Raw genomic sequence first — 24,803 nt, forward strand, 5'->3', positions numbered from 1 at the left:
CCAGGCTTTCTTAATTCTGGAATACAGTGAGCAGAAGAATGTAGTAGGTATTCCTCGAGTCTTTTCAAACAATTCTTAACAGCTTCCAGAATCCTGCTAACGGGCCATCGGGAGCCCACTACCAATTCCAACAACTCCTGCCTATCTCCTCTCTTCCCAACCTTCTCACCTCGCTACGCCTCTCCACAGCCCCGCCCCCTGAAAATGACCAATCAGAGAGTGTAAAGTGAGGCGGATGGGGTGGGCCCAGGTTGGCGCTATAGACGAATCAGCACCCTCAAACAGCGGGGGCGGAAGCGGAAGTCCTGGGTTGGCCTTGGGTTCCGCTGTGGGGGATGTCCCGCGGGAGTGAGTGAGGAAATCCTGGGGCCGGCGGGTTTGAGTCCTCGCCTCTTATCTGCCTGCAGAATAGGGCCAAGAGACGCCTGCAGGCACGGGAGGGAGGAAGCTCGACCGCCCAAGAAAGGAGCAAGTGGGCAGGCAGCTGCGGGGCAGAACCGAACTGTGTGCAGGGTGTTTAGAAGTCGGTCCTGGTCGGCGCCGCTGTCCTCGAGGCCATGGTGCAGGCGGAGCTCTGGGCGATACCCAGGTGAGGGCAGCGGCTCCGCCCGGGGATTCCACCGCGGAAGAACTGGGTAGATGCGGGGCAGGGAAGAAAGGATGCTGCCCGCACTACTCCCTGGTAGCACCCTGAGCGGCCGCAGTTGCGGTAGCAGCAGCAGAAAGCACAGCGCGGGCCGAGGAGGCGGCTCGAGCTGCTGGTAAAGTCGCCCAACAGCTGTTTCTCTGTAGTATGCGAGTTGACAAAACAGCCAAAGAACAGGGCTCCCCATTACAATCTCCTTCGAGCTCTTTTTCCTTGCTACTTGGAGCTGATTTATGCGGAAACATGCCTTGCACTTGTACCTGGAGGAACTGGAGACAGTGGATTCGACCTTTAGCGGTGGTCATCTACCTGGTGTCCATAGTGGTTGCGGTTCCTCTATGCGTGTGGGAATTACAGAAGCTGGAGGTAAGAGGGTCCTTCACCATCGGCTTCTACCCTTTCTTCTACCGTCCTGTCCATCTAAGGTTGCCCATTTTTTACCCCAGATGCCCCAGACTTGATATCCTGAAAATATGTAAATGACCCCAGTCGTAGTTGATAAACCTGTCTGGTTTCTTGTTCACGGTTTTTCAAAGCATGCTGCAGGTGGAAGGAAGACCAGGTAGAGAAAATAGTTAGAATATATTAAGTTGCTGCTTAGAAGAGCACTATTGCAAGTATTCATCAATTACCAAAAAGTAAGGTAATTCCTGAAATCTGATCTGTTCAGACATTGGACTTAACTAGATCAAATAAACTACCTGAAAACTACGTATTGAATTTTATTAGCATTTAACAAGCTTCCTGAATTAAAGGTTTCTAGTTGGTTTAACTTTGTAGTCTGTTTTTACTTACGAATTAACTCTTAACTCACAAAGATTTTGCAAAAAGTCCCTTGTATATTTTTTTATGTCATATTCTTATTGTGACATCAGTAAAGTACTACAAACTGGAAAACCCCAAGGTAAATACTCAACTTAGATGGGTACTTTATAAAAATTGTATAATGAATTTTAAATTCTAAGTCAATAAATACCAGAAAGTACTTTTATTTAGCAACACCTATTTTACAAGAGCAATGGCAAGACCGTGGTGGCTATTTTAGGCTTTTTATTGAAGTGGTTCTTACATAATTAAACAAAATGCAGTTTAATATATATTTGTTTTCTTTATGTTCACGAAATTATATTTTGTTGACTTTCCCATATTGGCATAACCTATGTAGTTATTTTTAATGCTAATATAATATTCCACTACATTAGATATTCCCCATTTGTTAGATATTTAGGTTATTCTCATAATTTGCCTACCACAATTCAAATATAGACATCTTAATACAAATAGGTATCTTTTACTTGGGAGTATTTTTTTGGAGTGTGGTATAGTAACTCCTTTTAAGGCTACTATGTATAATATCAACCTAGTTCAAGATTTCTCTTAGTTGTTAACTGTAGTTTTTAAGTGCCAGATTTTAAGGAACATTTAATCTGCCATCTCTACTGCAAACACCCTGAACCAAATTCTCTTCATGTCTTGTCTGGACTATTCTCAATTCACCAGCCAAAGTATCTGATTAAAACGTAAGTTACATTATGTGCCTCTTCTCTAAATTTTCCAATCACTCAGTGTCCCAGATTGACAGCGATATTCCTAACTATGGCTGTTATGGCCCAACATAATCTGACACCACCCCTGTCTCATCCACGTCTGACTTTCCCCAATTCTGGGCTTCTACCACAGTGACTTTGCTCAAACATGTGGGGTAGGTGACCTCCTTAGGGCCTTTGCATTAAATGTTCCCCCTTCGTGGTATGCTCTTACCCCAGATGGTATTCTTATTCCCTTACGTCCTTCAGGTCTTTATTCAAATGTCACCCAGCTACCCTGTTTAAAAATTGCAAGCTTTCCTTCATCCCAGTGATAAATCAGGCTTGTGTTCTATATGGTGAGAGCTAAAAACCTGGCACCCAGCTGCATGGAACTTAGTGGTGGAGACCAGTACAACCAAAAAAAAAAAAAAAAAAAAACCCAAATCAATAAAATAAAATTGTACAAAATGCTGTGGAAGAAACTAAAAAAGATCTAAGAAATGGACAAGTGGGCATCTTCGAAAGACCACAACCAGCTATGGAAAATTAAGTGGAAGTAAAGGGACGTTGGAAAGCTCTTTATGGTAGTTAAGAGGTCATCGGTGCCTGAGTTACAGTGACTTATGGCCCAAATCAGGATAGCAGAAATAGAGATGGAAAACTGAATTTTAAGTATCATTGGCAGTGAAGAAACAAGACTTTTGACAGTAGGTTGGGTTGGGGAGGAGAGGCAATGAGAGAAAAAGAAATCAAGAACAACTGAGGTTTTTATCTTGAACAACAGGGTAAATGGTGATGCCAGTTAGTGAAGTGGAAAATTGGTGGGGACAGGTTTGACAGAAATTGAGTTCTGCTTTGGACATTTAGTTTGAGGTGTATGAGAGACCATCAGATGGGCATGTCAGATACACAGTTGGATAGGCAAGTCTAGAGCTCAGAAAGGTTTGAGCTGCAGATACTAATATGAGAGTTGTCAGAACAGAGGTGGTGGTTGGCGCCTGGATGGCTCAGTCAGTCAAGTGCCTGCCTTGGACTCAGGTCCTGATCCTGGAGTCCTGGGGTAGAGCCCCGAGTCAGGCTTCCTTTCCCACTTCCCCTGCTTGTGCCCTTGCGCACTCTCTCTCCGTCAAATAAATAAATAAATCTTTGGGAAAAAAAATAAAGCCATCAGGATGAATGAGATTATAAAGGCTGAGGACCTGGCACCAACATTTAGAAATCTGCTAGAGGAATAGGAACTTAACAAAAAAGAAGCATCAGCTAGTGAGGAAACGGAATGCCAAAAAGAGTGGTGATGGAGGCCAGAACAGGAGAGTGTTTCAGGAACTAAATAGTGAACAGTGTCCAGTGCTACTGAGACGTCTGTTGGTTTTCATAAGATAGGAGGGTAATTGGTGATCCTAGTAATGGTTTCAGTGGAGTTGAAAGGGCTGGAAACTAGAGGGAGCTGTTGGAAGAATGAATGTGAGGCAAGGAAGTGGTATCAGGATATGAAGACAAGTTTTTTGTTTATTTTTGTTTTGAGTATTTTGACTCAAATGGGCCATAGAAATGAATGGCATTGTAGATAGGAGTGTGGGTTAGAGAAGGTTTTTTTTTTTCTCTCTCGTTATGTTTTGTTTTTAAGGTTACATACAGTAACTAGAGCATGTCCCCAGGATTTACGTATAATTTTATTTAATCTTCTTAAAACCCTTGAACATGGGAATTGTCCTCATTGTGTAGATGTGAAAACTGAAACAGAGATAGTGGCTAACATGACATTGTGCTAAGTGCATTATATGCAATATATCATTCTCTTCATCATTATTCACTAAATGTGTTTATGTACCTAAAATGCTTAACATGGGGCCTGCCATTTAGTAGGTGTTCAGTAAGCCATAATTATCACTGTTGTTTTTAAAATTTCACTGTTGCTTTGGAGCAGCAATTCTTTTTCTTGTGGAATAACATCTTAGTTGGAATTAGGTTCTCAGTTGAGCACCTAAGGCAGAGTCACATACACCTGCTTGAGCATGAAAAACATTTGTCTTTTATTTTTTTTTTTTTTTTTTTTTTTTTTTTTTTTTTAAAGATTTTATTTATTTATTTGACAGAGATAGAGACAGCCAGCGAGAGAGGGAACACAAGCAGGGAGAGTGGGAGAGGAAGAAGCAGGCTCATAGCGGAGGAGCCTGATGTGGGGCTCGATCCCATAACGCCGGGATCACGCCCTGAGCCGAAGGCAGACGCTTAACCGCTGTGCCACCCAGGCGCCCCACATTTGTCTTTTAAACACTAGAATCCCTGTGCTTACATTGTGAGAAGTCAGTGGGAACTGAGATTGTAGAAAACAAGAAGTTCATAGAGCTCATCCCATGCCCATGGTGGGGCATATACTTAATTATTGGATAGCAAGATAACCATCTGCTCTACATAAACTACTTCTGTCTCTTGCTTGGCTGAGCATGTGTAATGGAAGTCCAGTCAGTTAAATGCACACATACTGGCACACTACTCCGCGGTCATTTTACCCTACCCCTAAGGAGTACTCTTCATGTAAGTGCTCCTGTCTTATCCTGAGGATCGGACCCAGAGAGCACTCTCTTATTGCACTCTCCTCTCTGCTCTGAAAGCATTTGGCTCAGGTTCACTTAACTCATTCCTGGATGTTTGTCCTTAATGGTTTTTTCTTTCCTCTCTACTATCTTCAAGTTGCCTTAGGAAAAAAAAAAAAATCTATGCTACTTATCTGCTCCTTGTTTTGTGAATCAAAACAACCCTGCTTATGGACAATAAGTCTAATAATGTTACTGATATCCTCATATCAGTGTGTCTCAAGTGTGAATAATTTATTTAGAAATAAATGTAAATTAAAATAAAGGTAATAATTGTATTAATTTCTACAGATACCTGACATTTACTTATTTTATTATATTTCTTAAATATATGTGCTGCGCACACAAAACAGATAAAATTTCTAATGCATATAGCTCTTTTAGGTAGCTCAGAAGTCAAAACAACTATAAAACCAATGATTCAAATTAATGGCATTAATGTGGACAGATGATGTGTTTCTGAAACTACCACCTGCAATGTAAAAATGGTACTGACTCTGTGATGTAAGATTTTTTTTTTTAATTTGGCTTCACTCTACTGAAATGACTCAGTTCTCTAGTCACTTGTTTTATGATCATTTGGAAGTAACTTTCTTTTTTATAGCACATTGAGGATGCTTGGCCTTTATTAGTCACAAGCACATCATTTTTTTCTTAAGTCTACCACCAAGTTGGCACTAAGGCAATTCTAAAAACAAATGTGGGCATTAATATTACTTGATAGTACTGTTCTTAATTATCGCCTTATAAGAGAGATGATCTACGGTATCCTGCTGTCGTTATTTTAGGTCATCATTAAAATGAATACAGCTCTTCCTTGACTTACAATGGAGTTATGTCCTGATAAACCCATCATAAGTGGAAAATATTGTCTGTAAAAATGCATTTAATGCACTTAACCCGCCAAACATCATAGCTTAGCCTAGCCACGTTAAATATGCTCAGAACATTTACATTAGTTTACAGTTGGGCAAAATCAGGTAACCCAGCCTATTTTGTAATAAAGTATTGAGTATCTCATGTAATTTATTGGATATGTACTGAAAGTAAGAAACAGAATGGCTGTGTGGGTACAGAAGGTCCTCAACTATGATGGTTTGACTTACGATTTTTTGACTTTACAACGGTGTGAAAGCAGTATACATTCAGTAGAGACCACACTTCATATTCTGAATATTGATCTTTTCCTGGGTTAGTGCTGTGTAGTATAATGTTCTTCTCATGATGCTGGGCCCTGGCAGCAAGCTGTAGCTTTCAGTCAGTCAGGCAGTCATCAGGGTAAACAACCGATACATTTAAACCCATATAGCCATTCTGTTTTTCACTTTCAGTATAGTGTTCATTAAATTACTTGAGATACGAGATCCTGAACACTTTATTATAAGGTAGGCTGTGTGTTAGATGATTTTGCCCAACTGTAGGCTAATATAAGGGTTCTGAGCATGTTTAAGGTAGGCGAGGCTAAGCTATAATGTTTGGCAGGCTAAGTGCATTAAATGCAGTTTCAGCTTAGGGCATTTCAACCACGAGGGTTTATGGATGTATGGGGGTATAACCCCATCACACGTACAGGAAGTTGTGAGTGTACAGATTGTTTACCCTCGTGATCCCATGGCTGACTGGGAGCTACAGCTCCCTGCCCCTGCCCCACATCAGGGGCAGAGTATCATACCATACAGCGAAAAACTCAGGACAGGATGAAAATCGAAGTACAGTTTCTACTGAATGCATATCACTTTTGCACCATCGTAAAGTCAAGAAATTGCAAGTTGAACCAGGTAAGTCTGGGACCACCTGTACTCAATTTTAAATGAAATTGAGCCAAGCAAAAATCCCTAGAAAATGATTGCTCGGACATTCCTTTTAGAATCTTCACCTCCATATACTTGCTTTCCACTTACTGTTTTGATTAATCTCCAGCATTCAGCAGGACTTCTTGTGTTGTTGACCCTTGAACAGCATGAGTGTGAACTACTGCAGGTCCACTTATACACAGATATTTGTTGATAAATACAGTGTAGTACTGTAAATGTATTTTCTCTTATGATTTTTAATAGCATTTCCTTTTCTCCAGCTTACTTGCTTTATTGTAAGAAAACAGTATATAATACATGTAATCTACAAAATATGTGTTAAAGGACTATTTATGTAATTGGTAAGGCTTATGGTCAACAGTAGGCTATTAGTAGTTTTGGGGGAGGCAAAAATTATAAACAGATTTTCAACTGTGCAGGAGTTGGAGGTGCTAACTCCCAAATTATTCAAGGGCTAACTGTATTTGCATTTCAAGTTTTCCATATTGTTTAGTGTAGAAGTTCTTTGTTGTAAAAAATACATTTGTTCTCTATACTTTTGTTTTTTATACCCCTGTTGAAAAAAAATATCTTGTTCAAAACAGTAAAACTAGAAGTTGTGGACTTCAGCTCTTTTAATTAACTGTTCAGACCTCAAAAGTACCAAAATTAAATGCCTACTTTTTTCCTTGAGAAAGTTAGCATTAACTTGTACTCCTGCCTTGAAGAGTGAATTCATAAATTAATATAAAATTCATTCTGTAGGGCCCCACAGAACAGAAATTTTGTTGTTGTTGTTGTTTTCCAGGAAGTGAGTGAATTACTTCAACTTTACCTTAAGATGAGTTAGTTGAGGGGTGCCTGGGTGGCTCAGTTGGCTAAGTGTCTCCCTTCAGCTCAGGTCATGATCCCAGGGTCTTTGGGATCCAGCCCTGCAACCGGCTCCCTGCTCAGCATGGAGTCTGCTCCTCCCTCTTCCCACTGCTCCTCCCCCTCGCTCATGCTCTGTCTCTCTCTGTTAAATAAATAAAATCTTAAAAAAAAAAAAAGATGAGTAGTTCAAAGTATATTTTTAGAAATTGAGTTTTAGAGGATAAAATATTGATCAGATACTGACCAAAAAAAAGAAATTAGAGCTTTTTAAAATGTAATATCCTGAGTTGATATTGTATATGAGAGGAGTAGCATGTATTAACACAGTTTGCTTGGACAGTAGTTGTGGCAGTGCTTATCAAGCGGGAGGGTTAAAAGACATAATGCATGTAAAACACTTAGCAGAGTATTGGACAACACTCAGAGCATGTTCTGTTAATATGTTGGGTAACAATAAAGGTCACAGAAAATGTAGGTAGGATTTTAACTCTCCAAACATAAAAGCAAAGGAGTAGACCATAAAAGATTTTTGCGGGCACCTAGGTGGCTCAGTTGGTTAAGTGTCTGATTCTTAGTTTCAGCTCAGGTCGTAGTCTCAGGGTCAGGAGATCAAGTTCTGTGTTGGGCTCTGCCCTGATCATGGAGCCTGCCTGTGATTCTCTCTCTCTCTCTCTCCCCCCCACACACCTCCCCCCTGCACAGGCGTGTGTTCTCTCTCTCTCTCTCAAAAAAATAAAATGAAAAAAAAAAAAAGATTTTTAGACTTGACTTGGGGAAAATTTAAAAACTTCTATACATCCCCGAACACAATAATAATCAAATATAACAGACAACAAGCTGAGGAGAAATGATCTGATGTTAATATTCTTAAGGTATACAGTGCTATTACAAAAGGCCTCACAAAGAAAAATGCTCGGCCCCATAAGGAAAAATTCTCCCTCTCCCTCTGCAAAAGCAAAAGTAGGCTATTTTTTGAAAAAGAAAAAAAATAGCCACTAGATATTTGGAAAATGTTGGGCCTCCTTAAAAATCAAATAAATATAAATTTAAGAAATAAAAATATTTTGTTTAGCTTTTTAGTTTTAATATCAGGATTTATTTTAATATGTTCATTTTTTTTTTAAGGTTGGAATACACACCAAGGCTTGGTTTATTGCTGGAATCTTTTTGCTCTTAACTATACCTATATCGCTCTGGGTGATATTGCAACATTTAGTACATTATACACAACCAGAACTACAGAAACCAATAATAAGGTAAATCTTAATAAATTTTAATTCTTCTAATGTTATGTTCACTTATTTCGTAAATATGATATAAAATGTTTTTAATTTATGCTTTGCTTTCCAACTAGGATTCTTTGGATGGTACCCATATACAGTTTAGATAGTGTAAGTATGTTTCATTTTATCTCATTAGCTAAGAACTTCCTTGATGACACAACAATATTTACAGAGTGCTTAAGGTAATGAAAGTTTATTATTTGGCAATAAGGAGTCAGATTAATAAGAAAAGTGAATAGATTCACTTGTTTTTAATGTTAATAAAAAGATGAAGTATGACGGGTGTTTTAAATTTTTAAAAACCTATAGCTATTTTCTTTGCTTAATCTTTTAAAATTTCCAAGTACTAGTTCTTAGTCCTTTAAAGAATGTAATATTTAAAATTATATTATCATCCTTTTTGTTTATTAAATCTTTTATTTGGGGGGGAAAAACCCTTACCTGATGGATTCTAACATGCAGTTGTCACAGATGACTGCTTTGATTTGGTTAAATATAAAGGAAATGTCTTTAATTGCATTTTCTATGATCTCAAGAAAAATTTCAGATTATATTTAAGAACCCAATAACAAAGTAATTTAGCTTCTTTCTTCATATTCACTACTTACCCCCCAGCATGAATGTTTTTACCAGTATCCAAAATGTTTATTGATTTTAAAAATTCATTTCAAAAATTATCTGGTAGCTGTCATAAATTTTAGAAAGTTTGATGTAAATATGTGACAAAACATCTCAAGTTTAAAAATTATGATTACCATGAATTGGAATGGCAGTTCGTTTTATCTTAGCTGCAACTATTTTTAACATCTATGTTTTTTCACAGTGGATAGCTTTGAAATATCCCAGCATTGCAATATATGTGGATACCTGCAGAGAATGTTATGAAGCTTATGTCATTTACAACTTTATGGGATTCCTTACCAATTATCTAACTAACCGGTATCCAAATCTGGTATTAATCCTTGAAGCCAAAGATCAGCAGAAACATTTCCCTCCTTTATGTTGCTGTCCACCATGGACTATGGGAGAGTAAGTATGTTTGGTTTTAATCTTTTTATGTATTTAGACAGAATTTTTAAGTATCAGTCAGGTGTCTGCAAAGCAGTGTGTTAAGTACTATGAGCAGGACAGAAAGTTTAAGAAGAGTTCCTACCCTCAAGTAGTTCACAGTCAAGTTTAAAGAGTAAGAAAACACATTTTTATAATCTACACATACAGAGTACTCTCTTGTACATCATTTATCCTAAATAGAAAATTGCAGGGAAAAAACTTTATAAACCATTTTATCAACATCCTTTTACTATCAAGACCCAGGATCTACAGAGATGAACTTACTCAAGATTACATAGCTAGTTAATGACAAAATCAGGTGTAAGATCCAGGGAGAAGATAGTCTAGGTGGAGAAACAGCATATGATATGAAATGGGAGAAATAGTGTTATATAATGGGCTGTTGGCCTTATTATATATCCATAGAGGACAATAAAGGAAAATAAAGACTGAAAATTTCAGTTGAAGCTAAGATTGTACTTTTTATATGAATGAGCCATTGGGTATTTTTCAGCAAGGAAACGTTTGAAGATACCATTTTAGAAAGATTAATTTTGCAATACTATACGGAATGCATTAGGGGGAGGCAGATTCCAGAGATGGGGAAATAAATTTGGAGGTTATTATAGTAGTCCATTTGTGAGATAAGCTGAAAAGAGGGATGAAATTGGAATAGAAAGGAAAGAGACTGCAACTGAAGAACTCGTAGGACTTGATCACTGGTAATGGGGAATAAGATGAAAGTTGCAGGTCAAGATAACTGGAATGATTTGGAGTTATAGTAATCAGTGTAGATATACAACCTAGGGATACCTATGTTGCCTACCATGCAACATAGAACCATTTGTACAACATTGGGACTGAAAATGTCTCTACACACTTGCAATGACAGGGAGCTACCTAGCTTTTTAGATAATAAGCTCTTAAAGTGTTTATTAACACACTTGATATGTATTGAGCACTGAGTGTGTGCCAGTATATGGATATATCCTAGTGCATATAACAGATGTAGAACTCATGGAACCTACATTTTTGTTCAGACGTTTGGAATTAAATGAAGACACAAATACAGGGTTACTTCAATCAGAAATACTATGAAGGAAAAGGAACAGGAGACTATGAAAGAGGAATAGTAAGGGAAAACTATTGTAAGTTGGGATGGGGAGGAGATATTGTCTCAGCAACAGATACAATATCGACAGATTTGTAGCTAATGAGCAGATTGAGGTGATCACTGGATGGAAAATTACTAAGAGGAGACATCAAGGGGAGGGGGATTCTCTCTAAATGGCATAATAGAATTCTTCCTAAGGGCAGACCAAGCACTTACACATCAAGACTGGGGGATGAGGAGCTTATCAAATATCAAGGGTAATCAGGTATCAAGGGTAGGCAGATGACTTAGCAGTATTCTTGCTTAGTCTGACTTAGTCCAAAGACAGGGCCTAAGAATGGTGCCTAGTTGAAAAGACAACTCAGAGGAGTCCTGTCTAAAGTTTGGTCAGGAGAGAGTCTTTGTCAAATCAAAAGCCATTATAGGATGTTGAATAGAGGACTAGTGCCCAAATTTCATTTTCAGAGATTACTGTGCTCTTTGTAGACTTAATTGCAAGTGGAGAAGGATGGAAGAGATTTCAGTGTTCCAGTAAATATAATGATGATGATGGCTTGGCTTTGATTAGGACTCTTCTCCTAATACTATAGAACCTAAAATGAGGCGCTCTAGCTGTATCTTCAGAATGGCTCATCACAATTAGCTAGTGGTCCACTAAAACCCCAAACCTTTTTCAAATGATGCTACTGATCAAAATCCCCGTATTCTATGCTTGTGCAATTGATTTGTTCCTAACTACACCATTATATTTATCCTTGTTAAATCTCTTTGTGTTGGTTTCATTTTTTCCTGAGACTCTTGAATTCTGACAGCTGCTGCCAGAATAATGTCAGCAGTGCATCCATAGTTATAACTGAGGTATTCTTTCCTTTGAAAAAACATTTTTACCAAAGTTATGCAGTTTGGAAGTATGGTTTTAGTAATAATAAAATGCCTCTTGTGTATAAATACATTGTAGGTTACCAGTCTTCCTCCAGTAGGTAACTGGTATTACAAATCTGATACTTAATCAGGCTATTGCTGTTTAGGATAATTCAGTATAGTCCTTTGGTTATAAGATGTAAATACCATGGCCATTTTGCAGTTGTTAATTGATTTAAAAAACTAAGTCTGCTTTTTATCCTCTTGCTGTAACATAAACAGTGAAGCACAATGAGTTTTTCTTTCAATAAACCTTAAGTTTTGTCTATGTTCAGGAGAGGAGAGGAAACAGTTTACATACTAGTTTAGTATACTGGTGAAACAAATGTTTCCGTGAAATGGTACTGATCCTTATTATATATTTCCTTCTTTTCTCTTGTTTTTAAAATTCAGGTCACGGACTACCAAGTTAAATTTGACAGTTTGAAAAAAATTGCTCTAGGGTAAATACCTTGTAGTGGCATGTTAGGTCTTTAGGTTTTGTTCAGCTTTGTTAGTGGTAAATTGTTTTCTGAAGTGGCAGTACCATATTCCTTTCCCACCGACAGTATAAAACACTTCCAATTGCACTATAGCCTCCCCTACATTCGGAATTACCCAGACTTCTTTATGTTTGCCTGTCAGGAGGATATAAAGTGGTATATTGCTGTGGTCTTAATTTGGATTTCCCTGATTAGTAATGAGGTTGAGCAACTTTTTATATGTTTAGTAACCATTTGTGTTATCTTTCCTGAGGAATGTTTGTTTCTGTTTCTCATTTTTTAATGGGTTGTCTGTGTCATGGCTTTATAAGGGATCTTTATATATTCAGATACTAATTCTTTGTTTAGTGTGTATTGAAAATATCTTTTCCGGTTTTTGGTATGCTTTGTCACCTTTATTAAATCTTTCGATAAATGGAAGTTTTGAATTTGATTTTAATATAGTTGAATTTATCTTATTTTATAGTCAATACTTTTTGTTTTGTTCAAAAAATTATTCCAATTACAGGATTATAAAAACATTGTCCTGTGCTTTTCTTCTAAAGATTTCAAAATTTTCTCATTAAGATGTATAAACATTGGATGTTTTGTGTATATGTTGTGTGAGGTAGGAATGCAACTTCATTTTATTCCATTAGCTAATTGTCCTAGCTAATTCTTTCCCTTCTACCTCCCTGATCTTGCCATCTCTGTCACATGTGAAGTTTCAGCACGTGTGGGTCTGTTTGTGGCTTTTTGTTTTGGGTTTGGTTTTTCTTTTTCTGTTTTATTGGTTAACTTTTTTATTACTGGACCAATTCCATACATTAACTACTACAGGTTATTAATAAGCTTTGAAGTGAGGGGCAAGTGCCCTGACCCTATTATCTTGGCTATTTTTGGATCTTTGCTCTTACATATAAACTTTAGAAACAGTTTGTCAAGTTGCTTGAAAAACCTGTTGGGATTTTTTTATTGTAATTGAACTCCGTCTTTACTGACATCTTTATGATTTTTTGAGTCTTACCTGTGAATATGGTCTAGCTTTCTGCTTATTTAGCTCTTCATTTACCTTTCAGTAAAGTACATTTTTCTCAAATAAAGTCTTGTGTATCTTTATTGATTTTATAAATGTATTTTGTTGCTATTATAAATAACATATATTTTAAAAATCATTTTAATTGCTTTCAGTGTGTGGAAAGGCAATTGGTTTTGCCATATTGGTCTTATATCCAAAAGTCCTGTTAGGTTTTCTTAGTCTGTAGATCTTTGTAAGTTCTCTGTGAGGATAGTCCTCTTCAAGTGAAGGATCTCTTTGCTTTCCAGGTTATTATATACATTTCTCTTTGTTCTCACTGTGCTGGTGAGTATCTCTAGATATTCTTGCATTATTCCTGATTTTAAAGGGAATTCTTATAAAATGTAGTTGAATTTTATTTTTCTAAAGGTGTTTTGTAGGCATCCTTTATCAAGTTAAATGAGCTCTTACTCCTAGCTTGTTTGAATTTTTAATCACGAGTAAATGATTAAATTTCATCAAATGCTTTTTCTGTATCTGTTGAGGTGGTTGGTTTTTGCCTTTAGCCTGTTAATTTAGTGAATTAGATTAATAGCTTTTCTAATGTTAAATCCCCCTGCATTTCGACGATAAATTCAAAGTGATTAAGATGTATCATCTGGGGGCGCCTGGGTGGCTCAGCCGTTAAGTGTTTGCCTTGAGCTCAGGTCATGATCCATAATTTTAAAGTTTTCCAAATATTAGAGGAATACGAACAAATGTAAACAGAAAAATCTGTTTTATAACATCCACATTTAACAAATATTAATATATTATAGGTTTGTGATTATAAAATACTTTTTAAAAAATCTTGAAAACCAAAAGCTTTTTCACAGCTCACATTGGGCTTTTTCACATCAGGCTCCCTACTTGGCGGGAAGCCTGCTTCTCCCTCTCCCACTCCCCTTGCTTGTGTTCCCTCTCTCAATGTCTCTCTCTGTCAAATAAATGAATAAATAAATAATCTTAAAAAAAAAAAAAGATGTATCATCTGCTTTTCTCCATCGCAAGATTTGGTTCGCTAATATTTTTTTTTTTTTAAAGATTTTATTTATTTATTCGACAGAGATAGAGACAGCCAGCGAGAGAGGGAACACAAGCAGGGGGAGTGGGAGAGGAAGAAGCAGGCTCACAGCAGAGGATCCTGATGTGGGGCTCGATCCCATAACTCCAGGATCACGCCCTGAGCCGAAGGCAGACGCTTAACTGCTGTGCCACCCAGGCGCCCCTGGTTCACTAATATTTTGTTCAGAATTTTTACATCTATGTTTATGAGTAAGATTAGATTATAATTTTCCTTTTTTACATTATTCCTGTCTGATTTTCATATCCAAGTCACACTCCCTGAATAGGCATTATCACCTTTTATTTGTGTGTCACAGAAAGAGTTGTAACTATAACATGAAAGATTAGACCTGGACTTTGTGGAAGGACAGGTATAGAACTATTTAGGCTTCCTGTTGTTTCTGAAATCATTTTTTTTTTAATGTAATTTTTAGGAATTAGGCAGAATAAACAAAGTTTTAAAATGTATAGGCAGGAGCACCTGGGTGGCTCAGTCAGGTAAGTGTCCTGCTCGATTTCGGCTAAGGTCATGATCTCAGGGTCCTGAGATGGAGCCCCAAGTTGGGCTCCAAGCTCAGCAGGGAGTCTGCTTGGGATTCTCTCTTCCTCCCTGCTCCCCCCACCCTTGCTCATGCACACACCATACACACACTCTCTCAGATAAATAAATCTTTATGGGCATACATTTATATCTTCTCAATCCCTTCTGGATCTGTTGTTATGACTCCTTTTCCATTTCTAATGCTATTAGTATCTTTTTTTTCCCTTGAACAATCTTGTTAGAAGTTTGCCTGTTTTTACTAGTCCTTTCAAGAACTGATTTTTGGTCAAGAACTGATTTTTGGGGGCACCGGGTGGCTCAGGTCATGATCTCAGGGTCTTGGGATTGAGCCCTAAATCAGGCTCCCTGCTCAGCAGGGAGTCTGCTTCTTCCTCTGCCCCTTCCCCCACTTGTGCTCTCTCTCACTCTGCTCGCTCCCTCTCTCAAATAAAATCTTTAAAAAAATAAAAATAATAAAATTCTTTTAAAAAGAACTGATTTTTCGCTTTGTTGATTCTCTGTGTAATATATTGGTTTTCTCTATCATTAATTTCTGCCCTATTTTACTTCCTTTTTCCCATTTCTTTTGGTTTACTATCTTTTCCTAACTTTAGTTAGAGTCTTAGCTCACTAATTTACACAGCCTGTCCTCTTTCTTTTTTTTAAGTAATCTTCACCTAATGTGGGGCTTGAATTTAACCCTGAGATCAAGTCACATGGTCTTCCGACTCAGCCAGCCAGCCAGCCACCCCCTTCTTTTTTAATACTGCATTGAAAACTATACATTTCCCTTCAAGTTCTACATTCACTGAATCCCAGTTTTTGGGTTTTTTTTTTTAATTGAAATGTAATTGACATACATTATATTAATTTCAGTTGTACAATATAATTCTTCAATATTTATATGTATTGCAAAATGTTCACCACAGTAAGTCTAGTTACTATCCCATCACCACATAAATCCCAGGTTTTGTATTTTGTTTTTTCATTATCATTCCATGTAATGTTTTTAAATTCCTGTTGGGATTTTTTTCTTTACTGGAGTTATTCTGGAATATTTTTAAATTTCCAAACACTTTGGAGTTGGGGGTAGATTTTCATTTTATTTCTTTTCATTGCAGTCAGAGAATATACTCTGAGACAGTCTTTGGAATTGGTTAAGATTTGTTTCGTGTCCTTTAGTACATGATCAGTTTTTATAAAGATTCCCTGTATGCTTGAAGAGAATGTTATATTTATATCCATGGAGTCAGTCTTATGTGTTATTCAACTTTTCTGTATTTCTGTTGATTTTGGCTACTTGCAAAGACAAGACAGATTCTAATACACCCTTCACCCAGTTTCCCCTAATATTTAACACCTTACGTAATCGTGGTACATTTATCAAAACTAAGAAATAACATTGGTGGGGTGCTTGAGTGTCTGTCAGTGAAGCATCAGACTCTTGATTTCAGCTTAGGTCATGATCTCGGGGTCGTGAGATTAAGCCCCGTCTTGGGCTCCACGCTCAGTCTGCTTGAGATTCTCTTCCTCTCCTCTCCCTTTGCCCCTCCACCCAATTGCACATGTACTCTTTCTCTAAAATAAATACATCTAAAAAAAAAATAACATTGATATAAGACTTTTAAGTGCAGATTCTTCAGATTTCCCAAGTTCTTCCACTAATGTCCTTTTTCTGTTCTTGGATCCAGTTCAGGAATCCACATTTTAATAAAGATTTTAATAAACAATTTTAAAGTTTTCCAAATATTAGAGGAATACAAACAAATGTAAAAAGAAAAATCTGTTTTATAACACCCACGTGTAACAAATATTAGTATATTATAGGTTTGTGATTATAAAATACTTTTTAAAACTTGAAAACCAAAAGCTTTTTCACAGCTCATATGGTGGCAAAATGGGGTATAATCTTTGACTATTTTACGTATTAATGAAAATATGTATTTTACTGCAGCTGTATCAACCTGATTGCAGGTGCTACTTGAGATTCCATTGGTAGTTAATTACTTTGTTATTGTTGCTGTTTTCATTTTCTTACTCTTTTTTTTTTTTTCTTATTCCAGTTTTTACTACTGGTTTGAAAGTTACAGTTTCTGGTGTTATCATGACTACTAAGAGTCTAAAATTTACTGTTGGCTACTTAAAAATCTATCTTAAAAATTAGACATTTTTTCAGATAGATTTTTTTGTAGATTTAACTACAAATATTAACAATTTATTTGCTGGAACACCTGGATGACTCAGTTGGTTAGGTGTCTGCTTTTGGCCCACCTCATGATTCCAGGGTCCTGGGATCGAGTTCTGTAACGGGTTCCTTGCACAACAGGGAGCCTGCTTCTCCCTCTGCCTACTGCTCCCCCTGCTTTCTCTCTCTGACAAATAAATAAAATCTTTGGAAAAAAAAAAAAAACAACAGTTTACTTGTTCCACACTCCTTGCATTCCAGCCCTCTGTGGAATCATTTCCTTCTTTCTAAAGTCTGGCCCTTAAAAGTCCCCTTTAATGTCAGTCCATCAGTGGCAAATTTTCTCAGATATACTTATCCAAAACTATCTTTATTTTGCCCTCATTCTTGAAAGACAATTTTGCTGGATGTAATTCTATGTTTACAGAAATTTTCTCCAAGCATTTTGAAGATTTTATTCTACTTAATTCTGGCTTCAATTATTACTGTTAAGCTTTTCTTGTCAATTTGTTATTCCATTATAGACCCCCATCTTTGATGTTTTGCAGATTGACTATGAAGTATTTAGGTGGTTTTGTTTCTGTTTTAGTCCTGCTTAATTTACAGGGTGTCTCAACCTATAGATTCATATCTTTCATCAGTTCTGAAATGTTCCTAGCCATAATCTCTTCTGATTTTGCCTTTCGTCCACTGTCTTCTGTAACTATGAATATATGTTAGATCTTCTGATTCTGTTCAGTTCTTTGGTTATAACTCTCTTTCACATTTGTTTCTTTGTCTCAGCCTTTGCTACATTCTGGGCAATTTCTTCAAATACATCTTCCAGTTCATTAATTGTCTACAGCTTTCAAAGGTTGCTAATTAATTTTACTCCGTTTATAAAGAGTATGGGGCAGGAAACACAGCAAGTATAGCCAAGGGATTCTCAAGAGGTCTTGGAACAAGCCCAAGTGCACCCCGTAGGCCCCCACAGGGGGCACACTTAGCTATAAGTGGGAGTGAACCACCTCAACAGGGAGAAGGCTCTCAGCACATAGAACCCCAACAGTTTCTTTATTCAGTCCTATTAACACAACACCTCAAGGCTTGTATGCCAGATTCTCAATCTTCTCAGTTTAGATGGAATTCTTTTTTTTAAAGATTTATTTCTTAATTTGAGAGAGAGAGCAAGCGGGGAGAGGCACAGAGGGAGAGGGAGAATCCTCAAGCACACTCCCTGCTGACTGCAGAGCCTGATAAGGCGTTGGATCCCAGGACCCTGAGATCATGACCTGAGCCAAAATCAAGAGTCAGCCACTTAACCAATTGAGCCACCCGGGTGCCCCTAGATGTAATTCTTAAAATTAGGGGATTCATAATACATAACACTGATAATCAGTTCTCCTGATAGTAGTGCTAAATAAAGCATTTGCTCTCAGAGCAACTTGGTCTTTTAAGAAGGTTAGCACAAGGTTGTCAGGTAGAGAGCCTTTTTTGTTTTGGGACTTTGTTTTGTTTTTGTTACTCCTTGTGAATTTTCACCTATGTTGAGTGAGCCCAGCAATAGGATAAAAATTGTTCATGCAGGATCTTTATCCTTTCATTATATCTAATCAGTGATAATCTCTGAAATGATATTTAAATTCCAAACTTGAAACTGAACCTTAAATGTAAATAATACTTTCTGAATATGCTTTCACATATACATGCACACAGTTCATTTGTTACTCAGTCTTTGTTCCAGAAACATACAGGGACACACTTTTGTTCTTTCTGTGCTGTAGTAATCAAGAATTGGAGACTGAACACAGAAAGGGAAATCTTTCAGAGGATGTAACTATCAAGTAATTTAAAAAACAGCATTTAAACAGTGTTTGTTTGGGGCTCCTGGGTGGCGCAGTCGTTAAGCGTCTGCCTTCAGCTCAGGGCGTGATCCCGGAGTCCTGGGATCGAGCCCCACATCAGGCGCCTCTGCTAGGAGCCTGCTTCTTCCTCTCCCACTCCCCCTGCTTGTGTTCTCTCTCTCACTGGCTGGCTGTCTCTTTCACATAAATAAATAAAATCTTTTAAAAATAAATAAAGTGTTTGCTACCATCCACATTCTTCCCCAGTTGCCATTTAGAATGATTAAATTAAAAGAATTAAATATAAATATGGCATCATTTGTGAAAATGATTTTAATTCGGGGGGCTTTGGAGGAAATATGTATTATTTAAAGGAGTAGTTGAAATGCTAAGTTTTGTTTTTGTTTTTTTTCCTTTGGCAGAGTATTGCTGTTCAGGTGCAAACTGGGTGTATTGCAGTATACTGTGGTCAGACCATTCACCACCATTGTTGCTTTGTAAGTACAAAGAATTTATGTTATCATTTTTTAAAATCCTTGTGCTCTGACTTCAGCTAGAACTGAATAGATATACAAAGAGCATTAATTTACCGGTTTAGGATATATATCTAGTCTGTTGTAAAAAAAAAAAAAATTGTATATAGAAATCCTACTATGTTAAAATAAGGTGACCATTTATAAGCAAAGAATCACCACAGAATTCTTCTAAATAACATTCCCTACAGCTTTCTGGAAAACATTTAAAAAAAATTTTTTCCCCTAATATTAATGTTCACACAGCTTTACAAAAACATGTTACATCAAGTTAAAGTATGCTACCTTAGGTTCTGTATATGGTTTTATTTTCTATATCGTTAACTTAGAACATGAGTACCGTATTCCAAGGATGAATCATTTTTCTTTTGTAAGAATTCTGTCGAGGCTTAGGAGACGAGGTAAAATGGTATATCATTAAGCTATCTGGTAAAACTACTCCGTAAAAATTTAAGAATATCAGATAAAGTGGGTAGGTTGCGTGTTTTATCTGGGAATCATAATTAATATTGCACATATTCAGAGAAGAATGGGAAGAAAGGTAAAAGGAGCATTCTTTATTCTACCTTTGAGCTAGCAATTCTTTAGTAACATTTACCTTAGAATTAAAGCTAATTTATTTTGAAGGTATGCTTTATTTGTCAGCAGTTTAAAGGAAACTGGGGGAGGGGCAGGAATCATATAAGTTAATTCTTAGATCTGGGTGTTCATAAAATTTACCTCCCAAGATAGTTTGGGGAAAAAATTATAGTTGTATTTATAGACTTGCATTATATGCCTGTAACAACAGGCTTTTCAAAATTAGGCAACATATTTTTTTTTAATCTAGTAATTACTTCTTCTGATTCAATGTATGTGTCTTATTTTGGATTTAAGTTGGGGAATAATCATATGGTAGCATTACTAGAAAAATGCTTTAATTTTAAACCACCTCTGTGACCAAAAATCAAGTGATTATCTATAGGGTCTTTTAAATAACTAACTTCTAAATTTAAGTATTGCTGTCAGTGCTGTGTTTTAAAATATATTTTGATTTAGTTAACCATAAATCTCATTTTTACCATTTTTAAGAATCTGTGAGCTGCTTGGTATATATGATGAAGGGAACTTTAGCTTTTCAAATGCTTGGACTTACTTGGTTATAATAAACAACATGTCACAATTGGTAAGTATTAATTTTAATTGTATTAAATTAGTATGTATGACTCTAAATTTTCTTAGAGGTTTCTTTGGGAAAAAGTTTGTTATTTTTTAATTTTGAAATTCAATTTATAGGAAAGAACTTGAAGAAACTTTAGCATGTCTTTATACATACATAAAGATATAGTATCTTTGTAAATTATCTGGTGACTTTTACCTTGACCTGGTTGTTCTTGTTTGTTCATTTGGTCCTGGTAGTCATTACATAGTTGTGTGGATATCATAAATAAAAGGACAATGCTTTCCTTAAAAAACACATAACGTAGGCATACTCAATAAGAGACAATGTCTGTGTCTAAAAAAAAAAAAATGTCTAATTGGTATATGATAGTACCAGGTTTGGGTTTTTTTTTTTTTTTTTTTTTAGTTTTTATTTATTTATTAGAGAGAGAGAGAGAGCGCGTGCACGTACAGGCAGGGGGAGCAGCAGCAGGAGAGGGAGAAGCAGGCTGTCCACTGAGCAGGAAGCCTGATGTAAGGGGTTGATCCCAGGACACTGGGATTATGACCTGAGCCGAAGGCAGACGCTTAACCAACTGAGCCACCCAGGCGCCCCAGTACCAGGTTTGAATAAAAATGGGAGAATAAAATTCTCTCAAATATTTGAAATAAAGGAAAATTGTGAATGCCAAGTTTAAAAAAAAATGAGGTTCTAGAAACTGAAATGCTCTAAAAAATAACTGGAGCGCCTGGGTGGCTCAGTCAGTTAAGCATCTGCCTTCAGCTCATAGGATCGAGCCCTGTGTTGGGTTCTCTGCTCAGTGGGGGGCTTGCTTCTCCCTCTCCCTCTGTCCTTCCCCTCCCCCCCTTTGTGCTGTCTCTCAAATAAATAAATAAATGTCTGATCCTTTTGGCCTAAGAACATGCACTTTATTTAAAATCTTCAGGTAATGTTTTCAACAAAATAGTAGGTGCAGTGGCATGCATATGTGATATTTGATGTTTATAATAATTATATGCCTGTGCATTGAAAGCTTTCGCATACGTTCATATTCTTTGGAACCGGTAATTCCATTTCTGGGAATGTAGCTTCAAAAAATGGTCGTATTTTTGGTTTGAATATTTTTGTGTACACAGCCTATCATTTGTAATAGCAAAAGTCTGGAAACCTTGCAAAGCCCAGTGATAGGGACTGTTTAAATGTACTATGGTTCTTCCACTGGCCAAAATATTAAGCACTTATTAAAAAATAATCCTTATGAGGATGCCTAGGTGGCACAGTCGGTTAAGCGTCCGACTCTTGGTTTCGGCTCAGGTTGTGATGTCAGGGTCATGGGATTGAGCACTCAGTGGGGAGTCAGCTTAAAATTCTCTCCCTCCCTCTCCCTCTGCCCCTCACCCCGTATGCTCTCACTTGCTCTCTCTCTCAAATAAAATCTTTTAAAAAATAATAATCCTCATGAAACATATGAAAAAGTAACACACTTTAGGGGTGCCTGGGTGGCACAGCGGTTAAGCATCTGCCTTCGGCACAGGGCGTGATCCCGGCGTGATGGGATCGAGCCCCACATCAGGCTCTTCCAGTATGAGCCTGCTTCTTCCTCTCCCACTCCCCCTGCTTGTGTTCCCTCTCTCGCTGGCTGTCTCTATCTCTGTCGAATAAATAAATAAAATCTTAAAAAAAAAAAAAAAAAGAAAAGAAAAAGTAACACACTTTAAGTGGGGTAAAAGTCGGGCAACAAAATTTTATATTTAGTTGATGATACCTGTTAAAAAGCACCTTATGTGTAGAAGGGAATGGTTAGATAATGGGATTATGGACGACTTTGTATTTTTCTTTATTGCTTTCAAATTCTAAAATATTTTAAATGAACATTTTATATAATTTTAATGGGAAAAACTAAACTTTTAGGGAAATGTTTATTTCTATGTACAATACACTAGGTTGTTAGAACTGATTTCTAAAAATAAGTTAAGTCTTGAACACTTATTTTAAAAAAGTAAATTGAGCTGGATTAACATACTGCTCTCAAGAAAAAATTGTTTCCCTGATTCCTTACTTTCATATTTCATGGTCATAATTTTATTCAAATAGTACTTACTGTGTTGTCTAATAAGCAGATAGATATATTTTTATTTGGGCTGAATGAGGGCCTTTTCTTCCATTCATGACAGTCATTTGTTCATTGTTTTCTTTATGGCCCCCCATAAGTGAATACTGAAAACCATTTTCAGGGAAGACATTATGCATCTCTTCTGAGAAATTTCATATCCTATATTTTCATCCATAGTAAACTCTGCAAGCTCATTATTAATCTAAAAGTAACAGAATAGAGGTGCCTGGGTGGCTCAGTCGGTTAAGGATCTGCCTTCGGCTCAGGTCATGATCTTGGGGTCCTGGGATCGAGTCCCATGTCTGGCTCCCTGCTCAGAGGGAGCCTGCTTCTCCCTCTCCCCCTCCCCCTGCTTCTCTTCTTTCTCTGTCAAATAAATAAAAATCTTAAAAAAATAATAATAAAAATAAAAGTAACAGAATAGAAAGCCTAGAAGATTTTGCCTAAAACATTACTCTGTACCAGTTCTCTCTGGTTTATAACTATATTATTTCTGTTACCATATTTAGTTATTCTTATTGAAGAAGTTTAACTGTTGTTAATTTTGTTTCTAGTTTGCCATGTATTGTCTGCTCCTATTTTATAAAGTACTGAAGGAAGAACTGAGTCCAATCCAACCTGTTGGCAAATTTCTCTGTGTAAAACTGGTGGTTTTTGTCTCTTTTTGGTAAGTGTTACTTTCTCTTAAATGTAAATGCTCTCAATTTCTACAGGGCAATAAAACTGTTGATTAGGGAGGATTTTCAAAAGACTTCTAATATAGAAAATGAATTAATATGCCTCTACTTACCTTTTAAAAAGTTCATCTGTTTAGCCCTTCTTGGTTTTTCATAAGGAAATAATCAGATGTTCACCGTAACAGTTATAAGAAGAAAATAACTTGAGACAACATAACTGTCTCAGCACTAGAGGAATCATTAAAAAATATATGATGGTCCTTTCATTTAAAAGAATAGTCTGCAGTTTGGAAGATAAGCATAATAAGAATATTTAATAGTGTGAGGTAATGTTCATTTACTTAGTAAAATATATTTTTTAAAGCAGAAGGCAAAACTGTACATGGTCCCAATTTAGTAAGAGGTGGGTGATAGGGGACCTAGAAACAAATACACCAAATTTAACAGTATACAAATACAAAAAGGGGAAAAAGAATAATCCTTGAAATCCTACCACCCAGAAAGAATGAGTAACATTGTGGTACAGATAACGTCACATATAAAATGCCACAGAAAGAGTTTCATACCATAAAAACTTGCAGAACTCAATGATACATTCAGTATGTTGTGGATATAGTTCTTTGTTAGTAAAGTGAGGATATAATTTTCTTATCGTTTGGTGTTTTTTTTGTTTTTTGTTTTTACTAAGTATTCTGTTCTGTGGATCTAACTTTTTAACTACTCTCCTCTTGACATTTAGGTTGCTCCTAATTCTTTCATCATTACAAGCAACACTGAAGTAAAATTCTTATATACAGAACTATATAAACCTGTCTCTCTCATTATTAGCTGTTTAAACTTAACCTAGGGTCATAGCCACGGATGTGCTTGAAATGTTCAATATGACTCCCATCTTGGGAGTCCTGTGCCTTCTGAGTTTATGTCTAGTTCCAGCACTTCCAACAAGACTGGTTTCAAAATGTTTTAAAAAATAATCTGAATAATTAATTAATACATGTGTAAATAACACTTAAGTGCCTGTCCTTTATCTTAAATGCCTATTATTCATGGTTGTGGGCATTGTGTATAGGAAGAACTTAAAATTTAATTACTTGTATACACTTTCAAAACAAAGAAAGACATGTAAACCAAGTTTTGAAGTTCCATGTGTATAAGAAAGCATAATCAAAATTCATATGATGAAACCGTACTAGAAGAACAAATTTGTAAAGCAAATAAATATATTTAGTATACTTATACAGTGTCTTTGGGAATATGCTGTGAAGACAGGGTGGGGGTGGGGGTGGGGGTGGTGGTAGTAGTAGTAGTCCACAAGTTGTACTGGGGCTTAACTTTTTAAAATGGCCTATTTTTAAAACAACTGCTCATTTTATGCTTGATATAGATATGGCGTTTACCTTT

At 36.7% G+C, this 24,803-nt stretch overlaps 2 protein-coding genes across 3 annotated transcripts in view; one reads left to right on the top strand and one right to left on the bottom strand.

Moving 5' to 3' along the window:
* The window catches only part of LOC123793232 (uncharacterized), a 48,079-nt gene extending 47,246 nt beyond the window's left edge, over positions 1-833 (bottom strand). For both annotated transcript variants that reach the window (XM_087866496.1, XM_087866495.1), the window contains exon 1: positions 1-833. In XM_087866496.1, the coding sequence (XP_087722622.1) occupies positions 258-833 (576 nt within the window). In that variant the 3' untranslated portion in view covers positions 1-257.
* TMEM184C (transmembrane protein 184C) overlaps positions 794-24,803 on the top strand; it is a 25,765-nt gene continuing 1,755 nt past the window's right edge. The window contains exons 1-7 of the mRNA XM_045798871.2: positions 794-1,012; positions 8,564-8,694; positions 8,793-8,829; positions 9,545-9,750; positions 19,361-19,435; positions 20,543-20,636; positions 23,280-23,392. Of these exons, the coding sequence (XP_045654827.1) occupies positions 794-1,012; positions 8,564-8,694; positions 8,793-8,829; positions 9,545-9,750; positions 19,361-19,435; positions 20,543-20,636; positions 23,280-23,392 (875 nt within the window). The remainder of the gene's footprint in view (positions 1,013-8,563; positions 8,695-8,792; positions 8,830-9,544; positions 9,751-19,360; positions 19,436-20,542; positions 20,637-23,279; positions 23,393-24,803) is intronic.

Source organism: Ursus americanus, chromosome 13 (genome assembly GCF_024610735.1).
Source record: "Ursus americanus isolate L20-20 chromosome 13, mUrsAme1.1.p, whole genome shotgun sequence".
Lineage (NCBI taxonomy): Eukaryota > Metazoa > Chordata > Mammalia > Carnivora > Ursidae > Ursus > Ursus americanus.